Raw genomic sequence first — 14,366 nt, forward strand, 5'->3', positions numbered from 1 at the left:
TTAAGCAACATGACAGGCCAGCAGCTCAAGTCAGGAAACAGTCCCAAGAACGGCAGGCAACGTTGCAGACTGCTGAATGAAGACTCAGATAAATATGGGATCCAGACATACCAAAAAGCTAGAAAATTTTCTCAAAGCCTCCCACCCCCCACCCACCGCCTATAATGAGGATATGAGCTCGTTAACATAACAAAGAAAACTATTCTCAAATGAGATTACACACAGGTTAGGAACTCAACATGTTTTGTTTTGTTTTGTTTGCATTGTTCCCTCTCTTCCCCTCCAACCTGTGGTAACCAACAAAGAAAGTTTCCTTCTGTATATGAACCTTTCCTTGACTTTTTACAGTAATGAATACTATATTTGTCCTTCTGTGATTGACTTACTTCACTCAGCATAATGTCCTCCAAGTTCATCCACGCTATGTGGTGTTTTGCAGATTCTATGTTACTCTTTAGTGTTGCATAGTATTACACTGTGTGTATGTACCACAGTTGGGTTATCCATTCTTCTGTGAATAGGCACCTAGGTTATTTCCATCTTTTTGCTATTGTAAATAGTGTTGCAATGAACATGGTGTTGTTGTTAGGTGCTGTCCAGTCATCTCCAACTCATAACTACCTTATGTACAACAGAACAAAACACTACCTGGTCCTGTACCAGCCTCACAATCCCTACTATATCTGAGCCCATCATTGCAGCCTGTATGGCCTTCCCCTTTTCCTTTGACCCTCCACCCTACCAAGCATGATATCCTTCTCCAGAGAATGGTCTGTTCTGACAACATGACCAAGGTAGGTGAGACGAAATCTAGCCATTCTCACCTCAAAGGAGTATTCCAGCTACACTTCCTCCTGTACAGATTTGTTAGTTATTTTAGAAGACTATGGTACTCTCAGCATTTTTCGCTAGCAATACAACTCAAAAGCGTCAACTCTTCTTCGGTTTTCCTTATTCATTGTCCAGCTTTCACATGCATAAGAGGTGATTGAAAATACCATGGCTTGGGTTAGGCCTAGTCTTCAGCGATACTTCTTTGCTCTTCAGCACTTCAAAGAGGTCTTTGGCAACACATTTGTCCAGTGCAGTATGTTGTCTGATGTTTTGACTACTGCTTCCATTGGTGTTGATTGTACAACGAAGTAATATGAAGTCTTTGGCAAGTTCAATCTTTTCTCCATTTATCGTGATGCTGTTTATTGGTCCACTTGTGAGGATTTTTGTTTTCTTTATATTGAAGTGTAATCCATACTGCAGACTATAGTCTTTAATCTTCAACAGTAAGTGCTTCAAGTCATCCTCACTTTCAGCAAGCAAAGTAGTGTCGTCAGCGTATCGTAGGTTAATGATTCTTCCTCCAATCTTAATGCCATGTTCTTCTTCATATAGTCCAGCTTCTCAGATTATTTGCTCAGCATACAGATTGAATAAGTGTGGTGAAAGGATACAACCCTGATGCACTCCCTTCCTGATTTTAAACCATGCAGTATCGCCTTGTTCTGTTCGAACAGCAGCCTTCTGGTCTATGTACAGGTTCATCATGAGTACAGTCAAGTGCTCTGGAATTCCCTTTCTTCTCAGTGTTATACATAATTTGTTTTGATCCACACAATATAACGCTTTTGCATAGTCAATAAAACACAAGTAAACATGTTTCTGGTATTCTTTGCTTTCAGCCAAGATCTTTCTGACATCAGCTATGATATCCCTTATTCCACATCCTCTTCTGAATCCACCTTCCCTTTCTGGAAGTTCTCTGTCAATATAGTGCTGTAACTGTTTTTGAATTAATCTTCAGTAAGATTTTACTTGCATGTGATATTAATGATATTGTTTGATAATTTCCACATACTGTGGGATCACCTTCTTTGGAATGGGTACAAATATGGACCTCTTCCAGTCAGTTGGCCAGGTAGCTGTTTTCCACATCTCATGGTATGGCCAACTGAGTGCCTCCAGCGCTGCATCTGTTTGTTAAAACATCTCAATGGGTATTCCATCAATTCCTCAGCCTTGTTTTTCACCAGTTCCTTCAGTGCAGCTTAAACTTCTTCCTTCAATACCATTGGTTCTTGATCATATGCCACCTCCTGAAATGGATGAACATCAACCAATTATTTCTGGTATAGTGACTGTGTATTTCTTCCATCTTCTTCTGATGTTTCCTGCACCATTCAATATATTGCCCATAGAATCTTTCAATGTTGCAACGTGAGGCTTATTTTTTCCTTGTTTCTTTTGGCTTCAGAAGTGCTGAACTTGTTCTTCACTTTTGGTTTTCTAACTCCAAGTCTTTGCACATTTCATTATGATAATTGAGTATGTCTTCTCGAGCTGCTCTTTGAAATCTTCTGTTCAGCTCTTTTATCTTGTCATTTCTTCCTCTTTTCTTGCTTTAGCTACTCTCCATTCAAGGGCATGTTTCAGAGTCTCTTCTGGCATCCATTTTGGTCTTTTCTTCCTTTCCTGTATTTTTAATGACCTTTTGCTTTCTTCATGAATGATATTCTTGATGTCATCCCAAAATTCCTCTGGTTTTCAGTCATAGGTGTTCAGTGCATCAAATCTATTCTTTAGCTAGTCGCTAGATTCAGGAGGGATATGATCAAGGTTATATTTTGGCTCTCATGGCCTTCTTTTAATTGTCTTCAGCTTCAGCTTGAACTTGCACATGAACAGTTGATGGTCTGTCGCACAGTCAGCTCCTGGCCTTGTTTTCACAGAAGATACTAAGCTTCTTCATCACCTCTTTCCACAGATATAGTCAGTATGATTCCTGTGTACACCATCTGGCAAGGTCCACATGTATAGCTGTTGTTTGTGTTGTTGAAAAAAGGTATTTGTAATGAATAAGTCATTGGTCTTGCAAAATTCTGTTGTGCACTCTCCAGCTTTATTTCTGTCACCAAGGCCATATTTTCCAACTACTGGTGATTCTTCTTTATTTCCAACTTTTGCATTCCAACCATCAGTGATAATTAGCACATCTTGATTGCACGTTTGGTTAATTTCAGACTGTAGAAGTTGGTAAAAATCTGCAATTTCCTCGCCTTTGCTTTGGTGGTTGGTGCATATTTTTGAATAATAGTAATATTAACTGGTCTTCCTTATAGGCGTATGGATATGACTGGTAGCATTGTGCTTCAGCATAGATTTTGATCCATTCTTTGCGATGATGAATGCCATGCCATTCCTCTTCAATTTATCATTCCCAGCATAGTAGATGATATGATTATCTGATTCAGAATGGCCAAAACCAGTCCATTTCAGCTCACTAATGCCTAGGATATTGATCTTTGTGTGTTCCATTTCATTTCTGACGACTTCCAATTTTCCTCAATTCATCCTTCGTACATTCCATGTTCCAATAATTAATGGATGTTTGCAGCTGTCTCTTCTCATTTTGAGATGTGCCACATCAGCAAACGGAAGTCTCAAAAGCTTTGCTCTATCCATATCGTTAAGGTTGGCTCTACTCTGAGTAGGCAGCTCTTCCCCAGTTGTATTTTGAATGCCTTCCATTCAGAGGAGCTTATCTTCTGACACTATATCGGACAGTGTTTCAGAGCTGTTCATAGTTTTCCAGTAATATATCAGACAGTGCTTCACTGCTATTCATAAGGTTTTCACTGGCCAGTTCTTTTGAGAAGTGGATGGCCTATTTCTTCTGAGCCTCGCTGAAACCTGCCCAGCATGGGTAACCCTGCTGGCATTTGAAATACCAGTGGCATAGCCTCCAGCCTGAAAGCAACACACAACCCACCATAGTACAACAAACTGAAAGACAAGTTTGTCTCCCTTAGTTGTTCTAAACAGCTCTGCTCAAGTTCTGGTCTCCCCTAGCCACTCCAGTACCCACCTGCAGTACCCAACTCATTTACATGACTTCTCAGGTGCTCCAAAACACCTGCCTTCTGTGGAGTCCAGCTCACATACCCAGCCTTTTCCCAGTGCCCATCTCACTTACCCAGCCTGCTCCCGGGTACTCCATAATACCCACCTTCCACAGCACCCAGCTTGCTTACCCAGCTTGCCCCTGGGTGCTCTAAAACACCCACTTCTTGGCACTCAGCTCACTTACCTGGCAATGAACATAGGCTTGCATGTATCTGTTCTTGTCCTGGCTCTCATTTCTTTAGGATGTATACCTAGTAATAGGATTGCTGGATCAAATGGTATAATTCTAACTTTTAAAGGAATTGCCATACTGCTTTCCACAGTTGTATCATTTTATAGCCCTAACAGCACTGTATGAGACTCCTAATTTCTCCACATACTCACCAGCATTTGTTACTTTCTGTCTTACTGAACGTTGCTATTTTGCTGGGGCAAGATGGTATCTCGTTGTTTTGATTTGCATCTCTCTAATAGCTATTGATTGTGAATATTTCTTCATGTGTTTGTTGGATGTCTGAATATCCTCTTTTGTTAAATGTTTATTCATGTCTTCTGCCCTTTTTTGAATTGGATTTGTTAATCTTTTTGTTATTGAAGTGTTGGAGTTTCCTATACATTTTAGAGATAAGTCCCTAGTCAGATGTGTCGTTACCGAATATTTTTTCCCAATCTGTAGGTTATCTTTTTACTCTTTTGAAGAAGTCTTTTGAAGCACATAAAAAATTTAATTTTTAGAAGGTCTCATTCATCTAGTTTATCTCCTGCTGTTTGTGCATTCTGGGTTATGCTTGAGTCTGTATATACCATAAATGAGGGCCCCTAAGTTTGCCCCTATTTCTTCCTTAAGAAACTTTATAGTTTTAGGTTTCATATTTAAGTCTTTGATCCATCTGGAGTTAGTTTTTGTGTATGGTGTGAGGTATGGAGCTTGTTTCATTTTTCTGCAAATGGATATCCAGTTTCACTAGCACCATTTGTAAAGGACTATCTATTCCTCATTTAATGGATTTCAGGCCTTTGTCAAAAATCAGCTGGCTATAGGTCAATGAGTCTATTTCTAGGTTCTCAATTCTGTTCCACTGGTCTGTGTGTCTATAGTTGTACCAGTAGTAGGCTGTTTTGACTAGTGTAGCTGTATAGTAGATTTTGAGATCCAGGAGTGTGACATCTCCTACTTTGTTCATCTTCTTCAGTAGTGCTTTGCTTATTTGAGGTCTCTGTCCTTTCCGTATAAAATTAGTGATTGGTTTTTCCATATACTTAAAGAATTTCAATGATATCTGGATTGGGATTGCATTGAATGCATAGCTTGCTTTGAGGAGTACTGATATTTTCACAAGGTTTTATCTTCCTATCCACAAGCATGGTCTGTTCTTCAATTTATATAGGTATCTTACAGGTTCTTCAGGTAGTGTTTTGTGGTTTTCTTTATAGAGATCTTTTGTGTCCTTAGTGAGATTTATTAAGTATTTTATATGTTTGGTAGCTATTGTAAGTGGTATTGATTTCCTTATTTCCTTTTCAGCAGTCTCTTTGCTGGTGTAGAGGAATCCAACTGATTTTTGTATGTTGTTGTTGTATCCCGCCACTATGCTAAATCTCTCAATTAGTTCCAGTAGTTTTTTTTTTTTTTTTTCCTGAGTCTCTTGTGTTTTCTATGTATAAGATCATATCATCAGCAAATAGGGATAGTTTTCCTTCTTTCTTACCAATTTGATGCCTTTGTTTTCGCTTTCTTGCCTTATTGCCCTGGCTAGGATTTCCAATACAATGTTGAATAGAAGTGGGATAGAGGGCATCCCATTCACAAGGGGAATGGTTTCAGTCTCTCTCCATTGAGAATAATGTTGGCTGTTGGTTTTGCAAATACACTTTATTATAGTGAGGAATTTCCCTTCTATTCCTATTTTGCTGACAGTTTTTATCAGGAATCGGTGTTGGATTTTATCGAATGTCTTTTCTGCATTGATTAATGTGATTATGTGGTTCTTTTCCTTTATTTATGTGGTGGATGATGTTGATTGTTTTTCTAATGCTGAACCATCCTTGCATACCTGATATGAACCTCACTTGATCATGATGCATTACTTTTTTTGATATGTTGGTGGAGTCTATTGGCTAGGATTTTGTTGAAGATTTTTGTATCTGTATTCATGAGGAATATTGGTCTATAGTTTTCCATGTTAGTCATGTCTTTTCTTGGTTTTGGTATAAAGGTTATGGTTGCTTCCTAAAATGAATTTTGAAGGATTCCATCCTTTTGTGTGTTTTGGAATAGTTTGAGTAGTACTGGTGTCAGTTCTTTGAACATTTGGTAGAATTCTTGAGTGAAACCATCTAGGCCAGGGCCTTTTTTTTTTGGTGGTAATTGTTTTTTATGACCTGCTCAATTTCTTCTTTTGTTATGGATCTGTTCAGATTTTCCACCTCAGTCTGTGTTAGTTTAAGTAAGTAGTGTGTTTCTAGAAATCTGTCCATTTCTTCTAGATTTTCAAATTTGTTGGAGTACAGTTCGTCATAGTATCCTGATATTATCCTTTTTATTTCTATTGGTTCTGTTGTAACATCACCCAATTAGTTTCTTACTTGTGTTATTTCTATGCTCTCACTCTTGTTCTTTGTTAAATTTGCCAGTGGTTTGTCAATTTTATTAATCTTTTCAAAAAAACAAACTTCTAATCTTGTTGATTTTTTGTATTGTTTTTCTATTTTGTTCCCTTTATTTCTGCTTGAATCTATTATTTCTTTTCTTCTGATGACTCTAGGCTTTTTTTTTTTTTTTTTTGCTGCTCTTTTTCTAATTTTTGGAGATGTTGGGTTAAGGTGTTGATTTTGGCTTTCTTCTTTTTTGTTGTGAGCATCTATTGCTTTAAATTGCCCTCTGATCCCCGCTTTTGCTGTGTCCCAAAGATTTTAGTATGTTGTATTTTCATTTCTGTTTGATTCAAGGAATTTTTTTTTTTATTTCATTTTTCGTTTCTTCTATTACCCAATCATTTTCAGGGAGAGTGTTACTCAGTTTCCATGTGTTTGCTCTTTTTCCATTGCCAAAGGGGCAGGGAGACCGCATCTTCAGACCTCCTCTAACCCCACAAAAGGAAGACAGAATCACCATCAGTTGCCCAAGGCCTATTCCTGCAAGGCCAGACATGCCACCTCCCTCCAGCCCTTTCACCAACCCTGACACCAACCATTCCTCCCACAGCACCAACCCCCTCTCTGCTGGGTTTGATAATTCGCTGCACTGGTTACACAGAACTCACAGATTATGGGGTTTATTAGGGAAGCATCAGGCTACAATTCAACTTCAAGAACAACGCCCTATCTCTCTCAGCCCACCATCTCTCAGCCAACAGTCTCTCTCAGTCTCTCTCCCAGCAGTGTGTATCTCTCGGTGTCTCTCAGCAATGCGTGTCTCTTGGCGTCTCTTTCTCCGCAGTGCATGTCTCTCAGGAGCATGTTTCTCTCAGCAGCACATCTTTCAAAGAATAGAATAGAGACCCCTTTCTGCTTCTAGGAGGGCTCCTTTTGAGCCTGGCAGAGTGGCCAAACTAATCAATCATAACATCAGAATTCTAAGCACCTGAGAGAGAGTGAACTTCCCAGAACATTGCTCTGTGCCATTCTCAACAGAAATACCCCAGGTGGATAACTTTAACAATCAGGAGCTCCTCAGTTGCTCACAGCAAATTCTACCATGGAGTTTACAAAGACTTATGGGTAGAAAAGCCATACCAGGTAATTTAGCACACCACATCCATGGATATTGCTATTGTGGATTTCTAATTTTATAGCATTGTGATCTGAGAAGATGCTCTGTAGTATTTCAGGGTTTAAATTTATTGAAGATTGCTTTGTGCCCTAACCATATGGTCTATCCTGGAGAATGTTCCATGTGCACTGGAAAAGAATGTATATTGTGCTGTTACTGGGTAAAGTTCTCTGTACATGTCTGTAAAGTCAAGTTGGTAGATTGTGTTGTTTAGTTCTTCTGTGTCTTTGTTGAGTTTCTTTCCAATTGTTCTATCCTTGATGGAAAGTGGTGTATTGAAGTATCCTACTATGACTCTGGAATCATCTCTTTGTCTTTTCAGTTCTGTTAAAGTCTGATTTATGTATTTTGGTGCTCTTTCATTGGATGCATGTATATTTATTATGGTTATGCTCTCTTGTTCAATCGATCCTTTAATCATTATATACTGTCCTTCCTTGTCTCTTACGGTGCTTTTTCTCTTAAAATTAATTATATCAGAAATTAATATTGCCACTCCTGTTCTTTTATGGTTGCCATTTGCTTGATATATCTTTCTCCAGCCTTTGATTTTTAGTCTATTTTTGTCTTTATCTTGTAGATAGAATATTGATTTTTCTTATCCAGACTACAACTCTCCGTCTATTGAGTGGTGCATTTAATCCATTGACAATCAGTGTAATTATTGACAAGTATGAATTTGTTGCTGTCATTTTGTTATATGTTTTTTCATGGTGTTGCTGATTTGTTTGTTCCATTTAGTTTTCTGTGCTGACATAATTTTGTTAATGGATCATGTTATCTCTTACTTCATTGCTGTTGTTTTGTTGTTGTTGTTGTTATTATGTGCCATCGAGTTGGACCCAACTCATTGCGACCCCTCCTTGGGCTTCTGAGGCAGTGTTTTAGGTATTTGCTAAATATTTGCTCTTGTCCTCTTTTTCATTTTGATGTGAAAGTTTTTCATTTTTCTTTGAGGTTACCCTGTGATTTATTATTTTCTTACCAAGTTTAGAATAGTCCATTCTGTCTTAGAATTGTCTTGACTTCCTCACCATTTAGAAGTTCTATAACTACACAGTTTTTTCCCTCTTTCTGGTTTGTAGTTATCCTCATTTGCCTATTGATGTCTCTGGTTCCCTGTTTTCACTTATTTGCATTGGATACTTCCATAACTGGGTTGGTTTCTGGGTTATGTCATGATGTGCATTAATGGTAGGTAGTTGCTTGCTGTTGTTGATTCTCTGTCCAAGGGACTCACTTTAGCATCTCTTGTAAGGTTGGTCTGGTTTTAACAAATTCCCTTAATTTCTGTTTACCTAGAAATGTCCTAATTTCACCATCATATCTGAGGGACAATTTTGATGGGTATGTAATTCTTGGAAGCTTTTTTTCTTTCAGGGTTTTATATGTACCATCCCATTGCCTTTGTCCCTGCATGGTTTCTGTCAAGAAATCGGAGCTTAGTCTTATTGGTTGCCCTTTGTAGGTAACTTCATTTTTTCCCATGCTGCTTTCAGGATTCTTTTTTTGTTTTTGGAGCTCTGGTGGCATAGTGCTTAAGTAATTTGACTGCTAACCAGAAGGCAGGTGGTTCAAACCCACCAGCCACTCCTCGGAAGGAAGGTTGGGAATCTACTTCTGTAATGATACCACCTCAGAAACCCAAGGAGGGGTCGCTATGATCTGGATCCGACTTGATGGTAGTGAGTTTGAGTTTTGGTTTTGGTGAGTTTGATGATGATATGTCTTAGTGATTTTCTTTTGGGGTCCGTTCTGTTTGGGGTTCGTTGAACTTCTTGAATAGATATATCATCTTTCATCATATCAGGGAAATTCTCTTCCAACAAATCTTCAACAATTTTCTCCATGGTTTTTATTTGTCTCTTCATGTTCTGGAATTCCAATAACACTTAGGTTATTCCTCTTGATGGTATCCCACATAAATCTTAGGCTTTCTTCATTTTGTTGTGATCTTTTTTCTGATTGATCCTTTTCCAAAGAAGTATTGACATATTTATCTTCAATCTCACTAATTCTGTCTTCCATTGATTAGATTCTACTCCTTTGACCATTCAGTGTGTTATCTATTTCTGAAATTTTTTATTAATCTTCTGAATTTCTATCTAGATTTTTTATCATTCCTAATTTTTCATTTATTTTGTCATTTTGTTCTTGTATTGTTCTAGACTTTTCTCTGTGTTTCCTCAATTTTTGTTAGTATTTTTCTTGATCTGTCTCTCAGTCTGTTGAAGGTAACTAAATGTAATTCTTTTGAATTCCTTATCAGGGAGTTCCAATGCTACTTCTTCCTCAAGGAGGGCTTCTAGGTCTTTACCATGGTCTCTTGTTTCTACTACTTTATCTTGCTTTTTTTTTTGTGCATTCTGATGATCTGTTGTCTCTGAGACATTGTGACTTTTTGTGTTTATATTTATTTGGTGATTGTATGTTGGAGTGATTCACCCAAGAGTTTTGTTTTCTTTGTCTGTTATCTGAGTAAGCAGGATACTGTGCTCCTCTGTTTGCTAGTTGGCAGCGCTTATGCACTCCCCACCTCTCTGCTTTCCAGTCATCAGCCTCCCATATGTCCATGTTATCCTTAGCAAGCGGAACTTATTCTTAGGTCTGTGGAATCTGAACAAGAATGCTGTTACTTTAAATAACCTAAAAGGTCACCACTTTTAAATATTCAAAATAACTGGACCCTCCAGACAGCTGAAAGTCCACAGCTCAGTTTGTCTCCTTCTTTTCTGTTTCCCTTTTTTAGTCATCAGCCCCCAGCACAGTCATCCAGGCAGCCCTTGGCGAACAAGGCCGATTTTTAGGTTAATTCTCAGGTCTTAACACCATTTGGAAATATTCAGGCTGTCCATGCCATCAAGATAGCTGACAGTCTGCAGCTCCATTTATTTCCTTATTTACTGTTTTCATTCAGTTTCTTGTACTAGTTGGAGTTTAATCCATTTCTGTATTGTTCCTTTCAAAGCTCAGAGCTCCAGGATTATCTTCTGTATCTGTGTCAGTTGCTTTTTCTTTTCTTTGATGAAGAGGGTCTGTGTAGCTTGTCTGCCTATTCCTCCATCTTACCAGAAGTCCTTTTCCAAGCTACTTCTAATATACTAGAAGCTGACCACATTCCTAGGGCAGCTACTCAGCTGCTCCAGCAGTTTCTACCATGGAGTTGATTACTGTTCTCATCATGGGGAACAACTGCATCCACCTGTCCAGCCACTCAATACCAGGTGCAGCCAAGTTGACATATAGCCTTAACTAACACAACATCTTTCTAGTATTCTTTGCTTTCAACCAAGGTCTTTCTGACATCAGCAATGATATCCCTCGTATCATGCCTGCTTCTGAATCCAGCTTGAATTTCTGACAGTTCCCTGTCAGTGTTCTGGTGTAGCCATGTTGCAATTATCTTCCAAAAAGTTATACTTGCACGTGATTTTTTAAAAATATTGTTCAGTACTTTCCACATTTTGTTGGATCCCTTTCTTTGAAACCGACACAAATATTGATCTCTCCCGGTCGTTGTTCAGCTAAGCTGTCTTCCAAATTTCGTGGCATAAATGAGTGAGCACCTCTAGTGCAGCATCTGGTTGTTGAAACTTCTCAATGGGTATTCCATTAGTTCTTGGGGCCTTGTTTTTCACCAATTTCTTCAGTGTAGTTTGGACTTCTTTGAGCAGTACCTGATGGTAAAACAAGGCCCCACAAACTGATGGAATACCCATTGATCGTATACTACCTCCTGAAGTGGTTGAATGCAACATTTCTTCCTGGTACCTGAATCATTCCATATTTTTCTATAGAATCCTTCAATATTGCAACTCAAGTCTTGAATTTTTTTTCTTCAGCTTTTTCAGCTTGAGAAATGCCAAGCAAAATTTTCATCCCTTTTGATTTTCTAATCCAGGTCTTACATATTTCATTATTATGCTTACTGTGTCTTCTCAAGCTGTCCTTTGAAATCTTCTGTTCAGCTTTTTCATTTCATCATTTCTTCCATTTGTTTTAGCTACTCTCCATTCAAGAACAATTTTTGCAATCTCTTCTGATACCCATTTTGGCCTTTTCTTTATTTCTTGTCTTTTTAATGACATTTTGTTTTCTTCATGCATGATGTTCTTGTTTTCATTCCACAACTCATCTGGTCTTCAATCATTGGTGTTCAGTGTGTCAAATCTGTTCTTCAGATGGTCTCTAAATTTAGATGAGGTATAATCAAGGTCATATTTTGGATCTCATGCATTTGTTTGATGTTCTTCAGCATCATCTTGAACTTGCATATGAGCATTTGATGGTCTGTTCCGCAGTCACCTCCTAGCCTTGTTCTTACTGATGATATTGCACTTCTCCACTGCCTCTTTCCAAAGATAATAGTCAATTTGATTCCTGTGTATTCCATCTGGCAAGGCCCACTTGTATAGTAGCTGTTTATGTTGTTGAAAAAAATATATTTGCAATGAATAAGTCATTGGTCTTCCAAAATTCTATCATGTGGTCTCTGGCATCATTTCTATCACCGAGGCCATATTTTTCAGCTACTGGTGTTGTGGTGTTGCTTCTTTGTTTCTATCTTTCAAAGCTGTTCCTTTTGACATTTAGTCATGCCACATCAGCAAATGGAGGTCCTGAAATCTTTACTCCATCCACGTCAATAAGGTCAACTTTATTTTGAAGAGGCAGCTCTTCCCCAGGTATATTTACAGTGCCTTCCAACCTGAGGGACTCATCTTTCGGCACTATATCAGACATTGTTTCACTGCTGTTCATAAGGTTTTCAGTAGCCAATTTTTTCAGGAGTGGATGGCCCCTCCTTCCCAGGCTGTCTTAGTCAGGACGCTCCATTCATACCTGTCCACCGTGGGTGACCTGCTGGTACTTGAAATACTGGCAGCATACCTTCCAGCATCACAGCATCACACAAGCCACCACAGTACGACAGACTGACAGATGAGTGGTGGTTAAATTGATTAGAAAGTATAAGTTGGGTTAATATTTTCCTTATTTAAATTTGTTAAATATTTGACCTTTAACTCATGTCAGAGGACAGATAACGTATTTGCTTTGCTTTTTCTTTTTCCTTGATTTCTTTGTGTTGATCACATAAAGAACCATTTATAACCTGATTTCCTGTTCTTTACAGCCCGAGTGATTGATATATCTAATGGGAAAGTCCATGTTGCTGAAAGCTGTTTGGAAGAAACAGGCGGATTGGGAGTTGATATTGTCCTAGATGCCGGAGGTTGGTATAACCTGTGTAATTTGTTTAGCTTGATGAATTTCAGATAACTGGGAAATTATTATTAAATTGAATGATTAGTTGTTGTTTTAACTAATAATTTATATATTTAAGTTTCTCTGCTTAATGGGACTTTTTCACTTTATCCCATTGTAAACTCTTTCTCTGGAAGAGAGAACATGCTTGCCTTTTAAAGTACAAGATTAGCTACATAGTTCTTCATTTTTTTTTATCTTTTTTTTTTTAATTTTTTGTTTGTCATAGTTCTTAAATTTTATAACAAGGCTACTTTTGGATTTTAAGTTAAAAATGACATGCTTCTATAAGAAACCTACAAACATGATCTTGTAAGCAGTTCCCAGATGATACACATATTTTCAGGGCTTCTTCAGGCATTTCTGCTGTGTGTGGCTACTTTCTGTTGGGGGGTGGACTTCTGCAGTCTCTATGTGGAAAATACACAGCAATTGGTTCCATTTTCACCTTCCTTGAACTTTTTTAGTTTAACCAATATCTGTTTAACACCTAATCAGTACACACTTGGTTGGTGCCATAACACATAAGGATAAGTTTCACAAACTTATAAAGGGCTTCCTTTTATACTGTAAATGCATCTTTTATTGTGGGAATTGGCCAGTTTATGTTTTCCTTTTAACTAGTATTTTTTAAGATTTGAAATGAGAGGAAAAATTTGTCAGTGGAAGTAAATGTATACTTCATTGACTTCATTTTTTTCAAAAAGATATTTCAATAATTATGTGTAAGTATGACTATCTTTCTGAGCATTCCATTTTATTCTGTTTTTACTTTGGGGAAGAATTAGTTATTTTTAAATGTGGAGAGTTTAAAGACAACATGCAACAGTAGAATGGAAGAGAACATATCCAGAGGATAGAAGTCTTGACATGTGGAAATTCTAGAAGCAAATTTTTTTTTTTCCATGAAAACTTTACATATAAGAATTCTGGCATTACCAACTAAGAACAGTTATAATAACCACTTGATTTCAGTGTTGATGCTGAGAGTAAAATGTTTAACTTGGATGTTAGCAGAACAGATATCTATAATGTCATTATTAATACAATAAAAAGTTGGTCAGTATCACATGTGGAAATAAAATTCTTATCAGGTGACACCACACACCAATGACTTTCTTGTTTATTTTGTATACACCTTTTAGCCTCTCCATAAATGCACCAACTCATCAGCTATCCAATCTCAGATACATGTACATGCCTTGCAGCAGGAACAAGACACATATCCCAGTTAATCTTATTCAGATATCATCATCATGAATACAATAATTATATTTATTGAGCACTGTCAAATTCCATCAATATTAAGATGGCCATTCATATTTTCACATCTCTGAAGGTGGAATTTGTTTTTCAATCAATGTTGCCTTACAGTTGGTATTAGCAGATGGTAGACATGCCAAAATTGCCTTACCTTTTTTTTTTTTTTTTT

General features: G+C 37.7%; 1 protein-coding gene across 1 annotated transcript in view; it reads left to right on the top strand.

The window, feature by feature from the left end:
• The window catches only part of CRYZL1 (crystallin zeta like 1), a 74,817-nt gene that overhangs the window by 46,608 nt on the left and 13,843 nt on the right, over window positions 1-14,366 (top strand). The window contains exon 9 of the mRNA XM_007941268.2: window positions 12,804-12,902. Coding sequence (XP_007939459.2) covers window positions 12,804-12,902 — 99 coding nt within the window. The remainder of the gene's footprint in view (window positions 1-12,803; window positions 12,903-14,366) is intronic.

The sequence above is a fragment of the Orycteropus afer genome, unplaced genomic scaffold, assembly GCF_000298275.1.
Source record: "Orycteropus afer afer isolate SDZICR_OR568_19922 unplaced genomic scaffold, OryAfe1.0 scaffold00078, whole genome shotgun sequence".
NCBI lineage: Eukaryota > Metazoa > Chordata > Mammalia > Tubulidentata > Orycteropodidae > Orycteropus > Orycteropus afer.